We start from the raw sequence: 19,329 nt of genomic DNA on the forward strand, positions 1-19,329 counted from the left end.
CCCCGTCGGACTGTTGGCTCCCGTACTTATGGTCAGGGGCCACATAGATCTCGTACTTGAAGCCCAGGTAGTTAGAGAGGGAATCCAGTACGTCGATGGAGTAACCTTGGTACTTCTTAGGCTTCCCAAGGACATTCTCTGACACCATCACAAAGGGCTCCTCCTGTTGGGACAAAAATCAATGTTCAACCTTACTGCTATATCCTCCATCCGGCACTACTGTATTGTAGCCCAGGTTTCCTCTGCCTCCACCCCATGCCTTTTTTCTTACATGATTTACAACTTATTGAATGGGTCAATTTGAGCCAGCCAGTCCATATCCTTTCCCAGGATTTTTTGCCTAATCGTCACTAAATGTATGCTATTGTTTTCCACCTAACACACAGTAACCTTACAGAGAGAGAGAGAGATGAGGGAGAGAGATAGAAAGAGAGAGGTGTGAAATAGAGAGAAAGAGATAAATAGAGAGAGTGTGAAATATGATAAATAAGTCCACACTCCACTTGCTAATTGTCATGGACTATCCTGCAACGTGTCTCAACTTCCCGCCAAGAAGAAGAAACAGTAGCCCTTTCCCTTCCTGGCTACCTTCCACTTGAATAAATCCCTATTGATGACTGAGATGTTTCTGGGAATATATCAGCCAGATGTATTACTGAGGGGGTGTTATTGAATAAACACGGCATGCACATTAAGCCAGTTCTTTCTAATCCTCCATGGCCCCTGTCGCTCAATAAGCTATTAGTGGGAGTGTGAACATGCATGCCGACTCCCACTGTAGCCGTGAGGCACCATCAATCAGTGAGGGAACCCCCGCCACGTTGCGCACCATGCCACCTACCTACCTACCTACCTACCTACCACTTCCTACACTCCATCATAATCCCCCAACCAAAACCTTACCTGACACATAAGTGTATATTTACACACACAAACATGCTACTCTGACACACTACCCCTCCCCCCGCTGCTGTTACCTCAATTGTGGAATGGCAGAAGAGCAGGTTTTTCCTCCTTGTAGTGGTTCATGTTGCATTGATTAACTCCTCAGTATACGGCTATCACTTCCACACAACTACACATTGATTACCTCCTCAGTATACGACTATCACTTCCACACAACTACACATTGATTACCTCCTCAGTATACGGCTATCACTTCCACACAACTACACATTGATTACCTCCTCAGTATACGGCTATCACTTCCACACAACTACACATTGATTACCTCCTCAGTATACGGCTATCACTTCCACACAACTACACATTGATTACCTCCTCAGTATACGGCTATCACTTCCACACAACTACACATTGATTACCTCCTCAGTATATGGCTATCACTTCCGCACAACTACACATTGATTACCTCCTCAGTATACGGCTATCACTTCTGCACAACTACACATTGATTACCTCCTCAGTATATGGCTATCACTTCCACACAACTACACATTGATTACCTCCTCAGTATACGACTATCACTTCCGCACAACTACACATTGATTCAAATGCACCCCAGATCTTGCAGACTATCTCAGCAGCGAGAAAATCAATACTGAGCGTGAAACGGTACAAGTGTACATCTGTGAGAGCATGTTTCCTACTTTTTCACAGTGGGAGGTGCACTACATGATTGTGAGAGTGTGTAGCCGTGTGTATGTGTCTCAGCAGGAAGCAGTGTCTGTGTGTGGGAGCTTTAATGTGTGTTTGTGTCGGTTTCAATGTTTTTACGCTGTGCACTATGTAATCAAATCCGTTCCAGTATGTGTGTGTGTGTGTGTGTGTGTGTGTGTGTGTGTGTGTGTGTCTACAGTATATATACACTTGTTTGGAAATTATATTTGAGTGAGAACATGCATGTTCACAGTCCAAGTGAAAAATGTGTGTTCCTCTAGATAGGAGGGAAAGTCTTTATAGACAGTTCTAGACTGGAGGGAAGGTCTTTATACAGACAGTTCTTGACTGGAGGGAAGGTCTTTATACAGACAGTTCTAGACTGGAGGGAAGGTCTTTATACAGACAGTTCTAGACTGGAGGGAAGGTCTTTATACAGACAGTTCTAGACTGGAGGGAAGGTCTTTATACAGACAGTTCTTGACTGGAGGGAGTGTCTTTATACAGACAGATCTAGACTGGAGGGAAGGTCTTTATACAGACTCAGTTCTAGACTGGAGGGAAAATCTTTATACAGACAGTTCTAGACTGGAGGGAAGGTCTTTATACAGACTCAGATCTAGACTGGAGGGAAGGTCTTTATACAGACAGTTCTAGATTGGAGGGAGTGTCTTTATACAGACTCAGTTCTAGACTGGAGGGAGTGTCTTTATACAGACTCAGTTCTAGACTGGAGGGAAGGTCTTTATACAGACAGTTCTAGACTGGAGGGAAGGTCTTTATACAGACTCAGTTCTAGACTGGAGGGAAAGTCTTTATACAGACAGTTCTAGACTGGAGGGAAGGTCTTTATACAGACTCAGTTCTAGAGTGGAGGGAAGGTCTTTATACAAACTCAGTTCTAGACTGGAGGGAAGGTCTTTATACAGACTCAGTTCTAGACTGGAGGGAAGGTCTTTATACAGACTCAGTTCTAGACTGGATGGAAGGTCTTTATACAGACTCAGTTCTAGCCTGGAGGGAAGGTCTTTATACAGACTCAGTTCTAGACTGGAGGGAAGGTCTTTATACAGACTCAGTTCTAGACTGGAGGGAAGGTCTTTATACAGACTCAGTTCTAGACTGGAGGGGAGGTATTTATACATACTCAATTATAGACTGGATGGAGTGTCTTTATACAGACTCAGTTCTAGCCTGGAGGGAAGGTCTTTATACAGACTCAGTTCTAGACTGGAGGGGAGGTATTTATACATACTCAATTATAGACTGGATGGAGTGTCTTTATACAGACTCAGTTCTAGACTGGAGGGAAGGTCTTTATACAGACTCAGTTCTAGACTGGAGGGAATGTCTTTATACAGACTCAGTTCTAGACTGGAGGGAATGTCTTTATACAGACTCAGTTCTAGACTGGAGGGAGTGTCTTTATACAGACAGTTCTAGACTGGAGGGAAGGTCTTGATACAGACTCAGTTCTAGACTAGAGAGAGTGTCTTTATACAGACAGTTCTACACTGGAGGGAAGGTCTTTATACAGACTCAGTTCTAGACTGGAGGGAGGGTCTTTATACAGACTGTTCTAGACTGGAGGGAAGGTCTTTATACAGACTCAGTTCTAGACTGGAGGGAGTGTCCTTATACAGACAGTTCTACACTGGAGGGAAGGTCTTTATACAGACTCAGTTCTAGACTGGAGGAAAGGTCTTTATACAGACAGTTCTAGACTGGAGGGAAGGTCTTTATACAGACTCAGTTCTAGACTGGAGGAAAGGTCTTTATACAGACAGTTCTAGACTGGAGGGAAGGTCTTTATACAGACTCAGTTCTAGACTGGAGGAAAGGTCTTCATACAGACAGTTCTAGACTGGAGGAAATATCTTTAGACAGACTCAGTTCTACTAGATGTAAATGATAATGTGTTATCTGTCAGTCTATAGCAGGAGGGCTTTGCCACCATATTACTCATCATGTAAGGGTTATTCACTCCCACCTGGTTGTCCAGCTTGGGGCCTATCAGCTCTTCCTACAGCCACAGCAGCAGCCCCACTGCCATCAGCCTGCCATCAGCCGGCCATTAGACTGCCATCAGCCTGCCATCAGCCTGCCATTAGACTGCCATCAGCCTTGCATCAGTCTGCCATCAGACTGCCACCATGCAGACCATAGGGGCTCACCAGAGTCATTCAGCCAGCCCACATACCCTGACTCTGGCCTGTACTCACTGAACTGGGGCTCTGCTCTGCATGAGAGGGTCATGGGGCGTGGACGGAGAACACTCTCTCTATCTTTCTGCACTTCAGCTCCCGAGAAAGACTGGGCACTCTATTACCCATCAGCCACCTGGAGGCAGGGAAGGATGCCTCCAGATCCCACTGCTCCTCGACTCCCCTAACATACACATCATGCGTAACCAAGCCCCCGCCAAGATCCCACTGGCACCCCTCATCCCCCTTAGACACACACACACACATATTTCTTCCGATTTATAAGTGTTTTTTAAATTAACATTTAAGCTGGAAATGGCAATTTTCCACCCAAATAGATAACCGCTAAAAAGGCCTCCATGGGAAAGCATTAAATCAATGGATGACTGGTGATACTGCTGTTATTATCAAACAGTCTCTGAGCAGAGTTAGAGATGATGCCTGGCCAGGGAGGGATGCAGCCTGCCCGGGTTGATGGGTCCTGCTAATCACTGTGTTTTTCGACCATGGCACCCAGTTATTATCCACAGAGTAGGGACGCTGGGAAGAGCTCAGGGCATCTTGGAGTAGTGGATACTCCCTTTCAGGTTGCCCAGTCAAATGACCAAATCGCCCTCTAGTGGTTTCATGGGTGGAATGTTTTTCATAATTAATTAACATTAACATATTTTAACACATCAAAAATCCAGTGTTTCTATGTCAAATGGTTTTGTTATATTTCAGTCTTCTGTGATGTACATAAAATTGTTATATTGGGATGTAAACTCAAAATGGAATACATTCAACTCTATATCTGACATGGTACAGATTTCTTTATTTGTATTTATTTTTAAGCCCTTAACCATGTGTGTGAGGTGTATACTTTTGTTACAAAGTAGATTTGTTTAAGACTACCAAGAAACACTGAGGTAAAATAATAGTAATTAGCCACAGAGTAGATCAATTGAACATGATAAGTTGATTGGTTGAAATTAAAAATAATATGTACAGATAGATAGAGGGGTGGTGGTTGGGGGTCATTGAATATTGTCCCACAGTGCAAATGTTAGTTGAACCAAAATTCCATTAACATCATTTGTCAACATACTGACATTGAACATCAATGGAATTTTCAAAAATAAAAGTCAACATACTCATGTTAACCAGATTTCAACCACAAATCAATGACAGGATTTCAAGAGTCAGTTTGTTTATTTCAATAAAATATCATGCAAATAAGGACATAGATTTTTTTACATCAGGGTTTTGCCAGGAGGGATCTTCTGAACTGGGTCTAAAGATCAGAAAGCCCAAACATAATGTACTGTTAGCTACACACCCTCCAAATGCTAGCCTAGCTATCACACACGACATCTCATACATAGTCCATCCACAGTACTCTAGACATTTGACACTAATTCTTACTGGCTGCACTTCATAAAGGATGTCAATCACAGAGGTCGAGCAAATGAGAGAGAGAGTGAGAGATGCGTCAACAGCAACCTTGGTAAAATCCTCAGCAGACTCGTACATTTCCTCAGTGGAAACAATGTACTGAGCAAACGTCAAATTGGCTTTTTACCAAATTACCGTACTACAGACCACGTATTCATCCTGCACACCATAATTGACAAACAAACAAACCAAAACAAAGGCAAAGTCTTTTCATGCTTTGTCGATTTCAAAAAAGCTTTTGATTCAATTTGGCATGAGGGTCTGCTATACAAATTGATGGAAAGTGATGTTGGGGGTAAAACATATGACATTATAAAATCCACGTACACAAACAACGATTGTGCAGTTAAAATTGGCAAAAAACAAACACGTTTCTGGGGTGAGAAAGGGATGCATCTTAAGCCCTATCCTCTTACACATATATACAGTCATATGAAAAAGTTTGGGCATAATAATTTCCTCTGTCGTCACAGAAAATGATCACAGTGGCATGCTATTCATTTTCGAATAAAAGATGAGTACTGGGGTATTGTCCAGACAAAGATATTTAGTGTAGCAATATTAAGTTGTATGAAATTAAATCAGATGTGAAAAATATGCTATGTAAAAATGTGGGCACCCTTGTCATTCTGTTGATTTGAATACCTGTAACTATTTAGCACTGATTAATTGGAACACACAATTGGTTTGGTGAGTTCATTAAGCCTTGAACTTCATAGACAAGTGCCTCCAATCATGAGAAAATGTATTTAAGGTGGCCAATTGCACGTTGTTGTTCTCTTTGACTCTCCTCTGAAGAGTGGCAACATGGGGGCCTCAAAACAACTCTCAAATGACCTGAAAACAAAGATTGTTCAACATTATGGTTTAGAGGAAGGCTACAAAAAGCTATTGCAGAGATTTAAGCTGTCAGTGTCCACTGTGAGGAACAAAGTGAGGAAATGGAAGACCACAGGCACAATTTTTGTTCAGGCCAGAATTGGCAGGCCAAGTAAAATATCGGAGAGGCAAAGGCAAAGGATGGTGAGAACGGTCAAAAACAGCCCACAGACCGACCACCTCCAAAGACCTACAACATCATCCTGCTGCAGATGGTGTCACTGTGCATCGTTCAACAATTCAGAGCACTTTGCACAAGGAGAAGCTGTATGGGAGAGTGATGCGGAAGAAGCCTTTTCTGCACACACGCCACAAACAGTCGCGTGAGGTATGCAAACGCACATTTGGACAAGCCAGCTTCATTTTGGAATAAGGTGCTGTGGACTGATGAAACAAAGATTGAGTTATTTGGTCATAACAAGGGACGTTATGCATGGCGGCAAAAGAACACAGCGTTCCAAGAAAAACACTTGCTACCCACAGTAGAATTTGGTGGGGGTTCCACCATGCTGTGGGGCTGTGGCCAGTGCCGGTACTGGGAATCTTGTTCAAGTTGAGGGTTGCATGGATTCCACTCAATATCAGCAGATTCTTGGGAATAATGTTGAAGAATCAGTCACAAAGTTGAAGTTACGTCGGGGCTGGATATTTCAACAAGACAACGACCCAAAACACTGCTCAAAATCTACCTGGGCATTTAAGCAGAGGAACAAGTACAATGTTCTGGAATGGCCATCCCAGTCCCCAGACCTGAATATCATTGAGAATCTGTGGGATGATTTGAAGCGGGCTGTCCATGCTCGGCAACCATCAAACCTAACTGAACTTGAGATGTTTTGTAATTAGGAATGGTCCAAAATACCTTCATCCAGAATCCATACACTCATTAGAGGCTATGGGAAGCGTCTAGAGGCTGTTATTTTAGCAAAAGGAGGCTCTACTAAATATTGATGTGATTTTTCTATTGGGGTGCCCAAATGTATGCACCTGTCTAATTTTGTTTTGATGCATATTGCACATTTTCTGTTAATCCAATAAACCTAATTTCACTACTGAAATATTACTGTGTCCATCAGTTATTTGATAGATCAAAATGAAATTGCTGATCCAAACACCCAATTATTTAGAAATGAAAATTGTCAGGGGTGCCCAAAATACGGTGGTATCAACAAAATGGCGAGGGCACTAGAACAGTCTTTAGCCCCCGGCTTCACTCAACTAGAATCTGAAGTCAGATGTCTACTGTTTGCTGATGATCTGGTGCTTTTAGGACGTAAATATTCTGCACAGATTCTGCCAGACCTGGGCCCTGACAGTAAATCTCAGTAAGACAAAAAATAATGGTGTTCCAAAAAATGACCAGTTGCCAGGACCACAAATACAAATTCCATCTACACACCGTTGCCCTAGAGCACACAAAAAAGGATACATACATTGGTCTAAACATCAGTGCCACAGTTAAATTCAACAAAGCTGTGAATGATCTGAGAGACAAGGCAAGAAGGGCATTCTATATCATCGAAAGGAACTTAAAATTTGACATACCAATTAGGATCACGCTAAAAATACGTGAATGAGTTCTAGAACCCATTGCCCTTTATGGTTGTGAGGTCTGGGGTCCGCTCACCAACCAATAATTCACAAAATGGAACCAACAGCAAATTCAGACTCTGCATACAGAATTATGCTAAAATATCCTCCATGTACAACGTGAAACACCAAATAATGCATGTAGAGCAGAATTAGGCCGATACCTGCTAATTAGCAAAATGCAGAAAAGAGACGTTAAATTCTACAACCACCTAAAAGGAAGAGATCCCAAACTGTCCATAAAAAGCCATCACCTACAGAGAGATGAACCTGGAGAATAGTCCCCTAAGAAAGCTGGTCCTGGGACTCTGTTCACAAACACAAACAAACCCCATTGAGTCTCAGGAAAGCAACACAATTAGACCCAACCAAATCATGAGAAAACAAAAAAGATATTTACTTGACACATTGTAAAGAATTAACAAAGAAATTGAACAAACTAGAATGCTATTTGGCCCTAAACAGAGGGTACACAGTGGCAGAATACCTGACCACTGTGACTGACCCAAACGTAAGGAAATCTTTGACTATGTACAGACTCAGTGAGCATAGACTCGCTATTGAGAAAGAAAAACAAACCCAATTTTGATAAACTCCCATATCTACTGGGTGAAATACCACAGTATGCCATCACAGCAGTGTGTGTGACCTGTTGCCACAAGAAAAGGGCAACCAGTGAAGAACAAACACCATTGTAAATACAACCCATATTGATGTTTGTTTTCCCTTTCGTACTTTAACTATTTGCACATAATGACATTTTAAATATCTTTATTATTTTGGAACTTTTGGAAGTGTAATGTTTACTGTTAATTTTTACTGTTTATTATCTACTTCACTTGCTTTGGCAATGTTAACATATGTTTCCCATGTCAATAGAGCCCTGAAATTGAAAAGAGAGAGAGAGAGAGAGAGAGAGAGAGAGAGAGAGAGAGAGAGAGAGAGAAAGAGAGAGAGAGAGAGAGAGAGAGAGAGAGAGAGAAAGAGAGAGAGAGAGCGTGCGAGAGAGAAAGATTGAGACAAAGGGATTTGTCAGTGAATACTGCAGTCTTTTCCCTTGTGCCTCTGGGAAAACACACACACAGACATGCATGCACAAACTCACACGCACACACCACCCAACCCTTTTCCTACACACCATTTCTGAGAAAACAGACTCCAGACTCCATGTGCATTTTGACAGGGATGAAAATAAAAATAAAAGAGTGGTAGAATCATCTCTTTCTTCCCCCACAGACTTGAAAGCTGCGATATGAAGAACTTAATGCTCTGAATCTTTAACCACTCTGGGGACTCGCTCAAATCGGTGCTGGAGGCAAGATAGAAAAACTTGAACCTCAATATAATGGAGCTCAATTCAACTTCTGAAATTGCTTTTAATGAAGCGCCTGTTGTCCACTTGCTGTCCGTGAACAGACACGCCGACTTATATCTGGGAGTGTTGAACATCGTCGACGCACCAGGACTAATTACAAGTGATATCTTTATGATGCCAAGTCTATTAAACAGCGGTGTACATACAGGCCCATGGCGGATACAGACAGCTCTGGGCTGAAGTCAGCGTCTAGGGGCAACTTCACCCTACTCCGATACAGGGTGAACAGTATAGTACTCACCAGGACAGTGACCACTCGCAGAACCACGCCCCTCATGTTGTTCTCCAGCTTCCTGTCTGTCAGCGTTCCGTTGAGGCCGTGCACTGGGTCCCAGGTGGCCAGCTGGAAGACAAGCAGGAAGTACAGTTTATTAGTGACATGTTAACACAACGGTCCTCTATGGATCAGGTGGTAGAGCATGGTGTATGGTTCAGGTTTGTGGCTTCGAATCCTCCTGGGGCCAACTATAAGAAAATGTATGAATGCATAATGGTAAGTCGCATTGGGATAAAAAGTGAATATTATTATATTATACTATGGCTTAGAATGATGACACCAAACAAACACACCACACAAGCATCATTCCAGCAGCTTGATGACACAGTCAGTCTTGACAATCAACTGTTTCCCACTATCTCAAAATTTGCAGTCATCACAATTGACATACTGTTACTGTCTGTGAAGAGAAACAAGTGCAGGAACCGTCAATGATCTACTCTTACTATTCATAATGGTGCTCTGAATAGCCATTGGACTATTTTTGTGCCCTGGTCAAAAGTAGTGGGAACAGGGTTCAATTTGGGCCATTTTCTTTATTCAGTAAGGTTGTCAGGGTCGTCAGGGTTCTGTCAACAGAGTGTAGGAGTGCTGATCTAGGATCAGGTAATCTTATTCATATTGTGTTCTAAAAGGCAACACTGATCCTAGATCAGCACTCATACACTGAGACACTTAACTGACCCAGAACTCAACATTTTATCTCACTCTTTTCACATCTTCGCTTTTTATTGGGATCACTCATTTACCCCAGATCTTGTTTCTCGCCTGTTTTTGTTGTTGTTGTTGCAATAAAACATTCCTGCGACTCAGATCAAACCGTACTAGCCTCCCTGTAGACAAACACATGGCAAAGAGGAGAAAGATTTACCTCTTCAAAGACAACAGAGGAGAGCGAGGAGACAGAGGAGAGAGAGGAGAGAGAGGAGAAAGAGTAGAGAGGGGAGACAGGAGACAAAAGAGCGAGGAGACAGAGGAGCCAGAAGAGAGAGAGGAGACAGAAGAGAGAGAGGAGACAGAAGAGAGAGAGGAGACAGGGGAGAGAGAGGAGACAGAAGAGAGAGAGGAGACAGAAGAGAGAGAGGAGACAGGGGAGAGAGAGGAGACAGAAGAGACAGAGGAGACAGAGGAGACAGAAGAGACAGAAGAGAGAGGGGAGACAGAAGAGACAGAAGAGAGAGAGGAGACAGAAGAGACAGAAGAGAGAGAGGAGACAGAAGAGAGAGAGGAGACAGAGGAGACAGAGGAGACAGAAGAGAGAGAGGAGACAGAAGAGACAGAAGAGAGAGAGGAGACAGAAGAGAGAGAGGAGACAGAGGAGACAGAAGAGAGAGAGAGGAGACAGAAGAGAGAGAGGAGACAGAGGAGACAGAAGAGAGAGAGAGAGAGGAGACAGAAGAGAGAGAGGAGACAGAAGAGACAGAAGAGAGAGGAGACTGAAGAGAGAGAGGAGACAAAAGAGAGAGGGGAGACAGAGGAGACAGAAGAGAGAGGGGAGACAGAGGAGACAGAAGAGAGAGAGGATCCAGAAGAGAGAGAGGAGACAGAGAAAGAGAGGAGACAGAGGAGACAGAGGAGACAAGAGAGAGAGGAGACAGAAGAGAGAGAGGAGACCGAGGAGACAGAAGAGAGAGAGGAGACAGAAGAGACAGAAGAGAGAGAGGAGACAGAAGAGAGAGAGGAGACAGAGGAGACAGAAGAGAGAGAGGAGACAGAAGAGACAGAAGAGAGAGAGGAGACAGAAGAGAGAGAGGAGACAGAGGAGACAGAAGAGAGAGAGAGAGGAGACAGAAGAGAGAGAGGAGACAGAGGAGACAGAAGAGAGAGAGAGAGAGGAGACAGAAGAGAGAGAGGAGACAGAAGAGACAGAAGAGAGAGGAGACCGAAGAGAGAGAGGAGACAGAAGAGAGAGCGGAGACAGAGGAGACAGAAGAGAGAGAGGATCCAGAAGAGAGAGAGGAGACAGAAGAAAGAGAGGAGACAGAGGAGACAGAGGAGACAAGAGAGAGAGGAGACAGAAGAGAGAGAGAGAAGACAGAAGAGATAGAGGAGACAGAAGAGAGAGAGGAGACAGGGGAGGGAGAGGAGACAGAAGAGACAGAAGAGACAGAGGAGACAGAAGAGACAGAAGAGAGAGGGGAGACAGAGGAGACAGAAGAGACAGAAGAGAGAGAGGAGACAGGGGAGAGAGAGGAGACAGAAGAGACAGAAGAGAGAGAGGAGACAGAAGAGAGAGAGGAGACAGAAGAGACAGAAGAGAGAGAGAGAGAGAGAGAGAGAGAGAGAGGGGAGACAGAAGAGAGAGAGGAGACAGAAGAGAGAGAGGAGACAGAAGAGACAGAAGAGACAGAGGAGACAGAAGAGACAGAGGAGACAGAGGAGAGAGAGGAGACAGAAGAGAGAGAGGAGACAGAAGAGAGAGGGGAGACAGAGGAGACAGAAGAGACAGAAGAGAGAGAGGAGACAGGGGAGAGAGAGGAGACAGAAGAGACAGAGGAGACAGAGGAGACAGAAGAGACAGAAGAGAGAGGGGAGACAGAAGAGACAGAAGAGAGAGAGAGGAGACAGAAGAGACAGAAGAGAGAGAGGAGACAGAAGAGAGAGAGGAGACAGAGGAGACAGAGGAGACAGAAGAGAGAGAGGAGACAGAAGAGACAGAAGAGAGAGAGGAGACAGAAGAGAGAGAGGAGACAGAGGAGACAGAAGAGAGAGAGAGGAGACAGAAGAGAGAGAGAGAGAGGAGACAGAAGAGAGAGAGGAGACAGAAGAGACAGAAGAGAGAGGAGACCGAAGAGAGAGAGGAGACAAAAGAGAGAGGGGAGACAGAGGAGACAGAAGAGAGAGGGGAGACAGAGGAGACAGAAGAGAGAGAGGATCCAGAAGAGAGAGAGGAGACAGAGAAAGAGAGGAGACAGAGGAGACAGAGGAGACAAGAGAGAGAGGAGACAGAAGAGAGAGAGGAGACCGAGGAGACAGAAGAGAGAGAGGAGACAGAAGAGACAGAAGAGAGAGAGGAGACAGAAGAGAGAGAGGAGACAGAGGAGACAGAAGAGAGAGAGGAGACAGAAGAGACAGAAGAGAGAGAGGAGACAGAAGAGAGAGAGGAGACAGAGGAGACAGAAGAGAGAGAGAGAGGAGACAGAAGAGAGAGAGGAGACAGAGGAGACAGAAGAGAGAGAGAGAGAGGAGACAGAAGAGAGAGAGGAGACAGAAGAGACAGAAGAGAGAGGAGACCGAAGAGAGAGAGGAGACAGAAGAGAGAGCGGAGACAGAGGAGACAGAAGAGAGAGAGGAGACAGAAGAGAGAGAGGAGACAGAAGAAAGAGAGGAGACAGAGGAGACAGAGGAGACAAGAGAGAGAGGAGACAGAAGAGAGAGAGAGAAGACAGAAGAGAGAGAGGAGACAGAAGAGAGAGAGGAGACAGGGGAGGGAGAGGAGACAGAAGAGACAGAAGAGACAGAGGAGACAGAAGAGACAGAAGAGAGAGGGGAGACAGAGGAGACAGAAGAGACAGAAGAGAGAGAGGAGACAGGGGAGAGAGAGGAGACAGAAGAGACAGAAGAGAGAAAGGAGACAGAAGAGAGAGAGGAGACAGAGGAGACAGAGGAGACAGAACAGAGAGATAGGAGACAGAAGAGAGAGAGGAGACAGAGGAGACAGAGGAGACAAGAGAGAGAGGAGACAGAAGAGAGAGAGGAGACCGAGGAGACAGAAGAGAGAGAGGAGACAGAAGAGACAGAAGAGAGAGAGGAGACAGAAGAGAGAGAGGAGACAGAGGAGACATAAGAGAGAGAGGAGACAGAAGAGACAGAAGAGAGAGAGGAGACAGAAGAGAGAGAGGAGACAGAGGAGACAGAAGAGAGAGAGAGAGGAGACAGAAGAGAGAGAGGAGACAGAGGAGACAGAAGAGAGAGAGAGAGAGGAGACAGAAGAGAGAGAGGAGACAGAAGAGACAGAAGAGAGAGGAGACCGAAGAGAGAGAGGAGACAGAAGAGAGAGCGGAGACAGAGGAGACAGAAGAGAGAGAGGATCCAGAAGAGAGAGAGGAGACAGAAGAAAGAGAGGAGACAGAGGAGACAGAGGAGACAAGAGAGAGAGGAGACAGAAGAGAGAGAGAGAAGACAGAAGAGAGAGAGGAGACAGAAGAGAGAGAGGAGACAGGGGAGGGAGAGGAGACAGAAGAGACAGAAGAGACAGAGGAGACAGAAGAGACAGAAGAGAGAGGGGAGACAGAGGAGACAGAAGAGACAGAAGAGAGAGAGGAGACAGGGGAGAGAGAGGAGACAGAAGAGACAGAAGAGAGAGAGGAGACAGAAGAGAGAGAGGAGACAGAGGAGACAGAGGAGACAGAACAGAGAGATAGGAGACAGAAGAGAGAGAGGAGACAGAAGAGAGAGAGGAGACAGAAGAGACAGAGGAGAGAGAGAGAGAGAGAGAGAGAGAGAGAGGGGAGACAGAAGAGAGAGAGGAGACAGAAGAGAGAGAGGAGACAGAAGAGACAGAAGAGACAGAGGAGACAGAAGAGACAGAGGAGACAGAGGAGAGAGAGGAGACAGAAGAGAGAGAGGAGACAGAAGAGAGAGGGGAGACAGAGGAGACAGAAGAGAGAGGGGAGACAGAGGAGACAGAAGAGACAGAAGAGAGAGAGGAGACAGGGGAGAGAGAGGAGACAGAAGAGACAGAAGAGAGAGAGGAGACAGAAGAGAGAGAGGAGACAGAAGAGAGAGAGGAGACAGAAGAGACATAGGAGAGAGAGAGAGAGAGAGAGAGAGAGAGAGAGAGAGAGAGGAGACAGAGGAGACAGAAGAGAGATAGGAGACAGAAGAGAGAGAGGAGACAGAAGAGAGAGAGGAGACAGAAGAGAGAGAGGAGACAGGGGAGGGAGAGGAGACAGAAGAGACAGAGGAGACAGAAGAGACAGAAGAGACAGAAGAGAGAGGGGAGACAGAGGAGACAGAAGAGACAGAAGAGAGAGAGGAGACAGGGGGGAGAGAGGAGACAGAAGAGACAGAAGAGAGAGAGGAGACAGAAGAGAGAGAGGAGACAGAGGAGACAGAACAGAGAGATAGGAGACAGAAGAGAGAGAGGAGACAGAAGAGAGAGAGGAGACAGAAGAGACAGAGGAGAGAGAGAGAGAGAGAGAGAGAGAGAGGGGAGACAGAAGAGAGAGAGGAGACAGAAGAGAGAGAGGAGACAGAAGAGACAGAAGAGACAGAGGAGACAGAGGAGAGAGAGGAGAGAGAGGAGACAGAAGAGAGAGAGGAGACAGAAGAGAGAGGGGAGACAGAGGAGACAGAAGAGAGAGGGGAGACAGAGGAGACAGAAGAGACAGAAGAGAGAGAGGAGACAGGGGAGAGAGAGGAGACAGAAGAGACAGAAGAGAGAGAGGAGACAGAAGAGAGAGAGGAGACAGAAGAGAGAGAGGAGACAGAAGAGACAGAGGAGAGAGAGAGAGAGAGAGAGAGAGAGAGAGAGAGAGAGAGAGGAGACAGAGGAGACAGAAGAGAGATAGGAGACAGAAGAGAGAGAGGAGACAGAAGAGACAGAGGAGAGAGAGAGAGAGAGAGAGAGAGAGAGGAGACAGAAGAGAGAGAGAAGACAGAAGAGAGAGGAGACAGAAGAGACAGAGGAGACAGAGGAGACAGAGGAGAGAGAGGAGACAGAAGAGACAGAGGAGACAGAGGAGAGAGAGGAGACAGAAGAGAGAGGGGAGACAGAAGAGAGAGGGGAGACAGAAGAGAGAGGAGACAGAAGAGAGAGGGGAGACAGAAGAGACAGAAGAGAGAGGGGAGACAGAAGAGAGAGGAGACAGAAGAGAGATATATTGTATTCTTTATGCTGCTGCTTTTGCTTTTCACTAGAGTGGTGCATGTAGCTAGTTGTTAGCCACTCATAAGTCATCAAAGCGGCAATGGACTACAGTCATAGAACCTCCATGTGTGGCAAAAGCTAGGGGATATCTAATCAATGGAAGTTAAAGTAAGAAAGATAGGCTACAACAACCACGAGCCTGCTACATCATATTCTGAAAATAGTTATTGTTGTTGTTTGGAACTGTGTAGGGCAAGAACGTGCATGCCTTGATTAGCCTAGCTAGCTTAACTAGCTTCTCCCGGTTTGATGCAGTCAGGACAGGTACTATCTAATCATATTGGATGATAAATAACCTAGCTAGGGCAGCTATTAGTCTACTGTAGCACGAGTCAGCTTGGTCTCTCCTTCCCTCCTCCCTGCTCACAGTGTCACTTGCTTACACACACAGTAGCCTACACACACAGTATGGCCCTGCTAGAGCGTCACCTCTGTCTACCTCCTCTCACAGTAGCCTACACACACAGTATGGCCCTGCTAGAGTGTCACCTCTGTCTACCTCCTCTCACAGTAGCCTACACACACAGTATGGCCCTGCTAGAGCGTCACTTCTGTCTACCTCCTCTCACAGTAGCCTACACACACAGCACGGCCCCTGATAGAGCGTCAATGTGCACTTTGTCATCTCCAAAGTAGCTTTAAAATGGACTTTTCTGCTGCTTCCCTCACTCAAATCGGACCGGGTCTGGATCCGATCAGGTCGATACGGGACGACAGGTAGCCTAGGGGTTGGAGCGTTGGGCCAGTAACTGAAAGGTTGCAGGATCAAATCCCTGAGCTGACAAGGTAAAAATCTGTCGTTCTGCTTCTGAACAAGGCAGTTAACCCACTGTTCCTATGATGTCATTGTATAATAAACATTTGTTCTTAACTGATTTGCCTAGTTACATATTTGGGAAAGCCCCAGGTCCATTTCAGAACAGGTCCAACTTTTAGAACACATGAAGGCCTATAGAGCAGAAGGCCTATAGAGCAGAGGCCACTTTCAATCCATTTTATGTACCACATTGCCTCAAAGCAAGCAAGTGTAACCTATGCGTCATACATTATTTCCAAAATACTTGTTAAACCTCTCTCTCGCTCTGTCTCACAAGCACCGAATAATCCCACCATTGTTGGGGTTTACAGTAATAATCTACCAAGAAGCTGGATATTTTAGCTGGATAAGGTATCATACGTTATGAGGGTTTAAGTCCCCTCTCAAAGCCACCATATTTCACTGACATTCTTTCTGACAGTTTATTACATCAGGCTGCAAATGCATTCCCCTTGTGTCTGTCATGTGTAAATTTGTTTCCCCCCCCCCCCCCCCCCCCCAACATAATATTCCTATGAGATGAAAAACAAACACTGAAAGGGAATGTGTGTTGTGTGTGAATTTAACATAGCTCCTTTATGTAACTTTGGTTAGAACCTTTTCATGAGTCTTCTGCCTGCAGGTAGTGCTACAGTGCCTTGTTCACATAAAAATAAAAACTCTTTCAATATACTAGAACAGGTAGTTCTTCTTCACCTTAGATGAAAAGCATTTACTACAAGAAATCCTTGGTAACTATAGCATGTCTAATGGATAAAACATTATCGGACCAGTGATCAGCGAGGCAGGTAGCGAGGGAGCCAATAACGCCAGGGCCAACTGCATCAACACGTCTCACCCTGTGACCCTCGCTGTCCTTTACCTCCCCCTGCTCCCAGACACCAGTAGGGATGAGTGTCCGCTGAGCGTGCAGGGGAGAACAAACAGCCCCCCCCCCCCCCCCCCCCCCCCCCCCCCCCCCGCTTACGAGAACCTTTAAACTGTGCATAATACAAGGAAGAGCTCAATAAAAGTAAGTGTTGGGAGGACATGTCAATCAGGAGAACATGCTGCCTTATCCCTGCCTTCCCTCAGTCTATAGAAGACCGACTTTTCACCACCTGAGTAGGAGCTGTCTGTTCTGTAACCTGTAGAACAATGCTGTCTGTACATGCCACAGAACAAGACCTAGTAGTGTTGGGTGTGGAGGAAAATCACTACATGCAGTTATGCAAGCTGACTTTCAAAATGCACATTGTTGCTCTCCCCCGAACAGGTGAACATGGTCCCGCTGAGGTAGAGGGAGGGTGAGAGAGAGAGAGAGAGAGAGAGAGAGAGAGAGAGAGAGAGAGAGACAGAGAGAGAGAGAGAGAGCATCCCCTTATCTTCAGAGGGACAGATAAGGGCTCAATTCCTCTGGCAATAAATGTGCGACTGTGTCTGACTTCTCCTGTGCTGCATTCAGAGGCTAAAGAATGGCACTATTAGCATCCCATAATGCCTCGCTCTCTACACTGAAACAGTCCCTTTTGTTCCCCACGTATCGTCGTCTCCTCTTGACATTTCTACATTGAGAAAAAGTCTCGCCATATCTCATCTCCTTTATCAGATCAAGTTGAACACTTCCTAGTACAACCAGACATACTTGTTGACCAGATTAACTAGGTCTCCCAACTGTGTGGTTTACAGGGCTGGGCAGGCTGGGAAGGGTGTACAGGGGAAGGGTACAGTAGTATTAGCGTAAGCATGGTGCTGGGGGTGTTGACATTGTGGTGCTGGACCAGGTTGTTGAACCAGAACTACACAGTGAGACCAGTGAGTTGACATGGTACTGCTGTAGGATGAGTGAGACCAGTGAGTTGACGTGGTTCTGCTGTAGGATGAGTGAGACCAGTGAGTTGACGTGGTTCTGCTGTAGGATGAGTGAGACCAGTGAGTTGACATGGTTCTGCTGTAGGATGAGTGAGACCAGTGAGTTGACATGGTTCTGCTGTAGGATGAGAGAGACCAGTGAGTTGACATGGTTCTGCTGTAGGATGAGTGAGACCAGTGAGTTGACATGGTTCTGCTGTAGGATGAGTGAGACCAGTGAGTTGACATGGTTCTGCTGTAGGATGAGAGAGACCAGTGAGTTGACATGGTTCTGCTGTAGGATGAGTGAGACCAGTGAGTTGACATGGTTCTGCTGTAGGATGAGTGAGACCAGTGAGTTGACATGGTTCTGCTGTAGGATGAGTGAGACCAGTGAGTTGACATGGTACTGCTGTAGGATGAGTGAGACCAGTGAGTTGACATGGTACTGCTGTAGGATGAGTGAGACCAGTGAGTTGACGTGGTTCTGCTGTAGGATGAGTGAGACCAGTGAGTTGACATGGTACTGCTGTAGGATGAGTGAGACCAGTGAGTTGACATGGTTCTGCTGTAGGATGAGTGAGACCAGTGAGTTGACGGGGTTCTGCTGTAGGATGAGTGAGACCAGTGAGTTGACATGGTTCTGCTGTAGGATGAGTGAGACCAGTGAGTTGACATGGTACTGCTGTAGGATGAGTGAGACCAGTGAGTTGACATGGTTCTGCTGTAGGATGAGTGAGACCAGTGAGTTGACATGGTTCTGCTGTAGGATGAGTGAGACCAGTGAGTTGACGTGGTTCTGCTGTAGGATGAGTGAGACCAGTAAGTTGACATGGTTCTGCTGTAGGATGAGTGAGACCAGTGAGTTGACGTGGTTCTGCTGTAGGATGAGTGAGACCAGTGAGTTGACATGGTTCTGCTGTAGGATGAGTGAGACCAGTGAGTTGACGTGGTTCTGCTGTAGGATGAGTGAGACCAGTGAGTTGACATGGTTCTGCTGTAGGATGAGTGAGACCAGTGAGTTGACATGGTACTGCTGTAGGATGAGTGAGACCAGTGAGTTGACATGGTTCTGCTGTAGGATGAGTGAGACCAGTGAGTTGACATGGTACTGCTGTAGGATGAGTGAGACCAGTGAGTTGACGTTGTACTGCTGTAGGATGAGTGAGACCAGTGTGTCCTGCTTCCCCCACTGCTATATCGATTAGCTGGGAGTCACACCTCCACTCAGCCCTTCTCCTTCAAACCTGTTGGCTTCCTCCTAAATGGCACTCTATTTTTTCTTTTGTACTACTTTTGACCAGAGTCCCAAACTATACAGTCTATACTATACAGGGTGGCATTTGGGCTGTGAAGCCAAGGTTCTTTGGCTCACGCCACTCCAGCAACTCTTCCACACACCAGTGACCAGCAACACTAACAACACAAGAA

At 45.7% G+C, this 19,329-nt stretch overlaps 1 protein-coding gene across 2 annotated transcripts in view; it reads right to left on the minus strand.

Moving 5' to 3' along the window:
* The window catches only part of LOC110525094 (glutamate receptor ionotropic, delta-2-like), a 653,889-nt gene that overhangs the window by 148,719 nt on the left and 485,841 nt on the right, over positions 1–19,329 (minus strand). For both annotated transcript variants that reach the window (XR_005052012.1, XM_036979367.1), the window contains exons 9-10: positions 9,344–9,445; positions 1–163 (exon numbers count right to left, since the gene is read on the minus strand). The exon at positions 1–163 is cut by the window's left edge and continues 35 nt beyond it. Coding sequence is in view for 1 of the 2 variants with exons in the window: in XM_036979367.1 (XP_036835262.1) it covers positions 1–163; positions 9,344–9,445 (265 nt within the window). In the remaining variant the exon portion in view is untranslated. The remainder of the gene's footprint in view (positions 164–9,343; positions 9,446–19,329) is intronic.

The sequence above is a fragment of the Oncorhynchus mykiss genome, chromosome 6 (assembly GCF_013265735.2).
Source record: "Oncorhynchus mykiss isolate Arlee chromosome 6, USDA_OmykA_1.1, whole genome shotgun sequence".
In the NCBI taxonomy this organism is placed as follows: domain Eukaryota; kingdom Metazoa; phylum Chordata; class Actinopteri; order Salmoniformes; family Salmonidae; genus Oncorhynchus; species Oncorhynchus mykiss.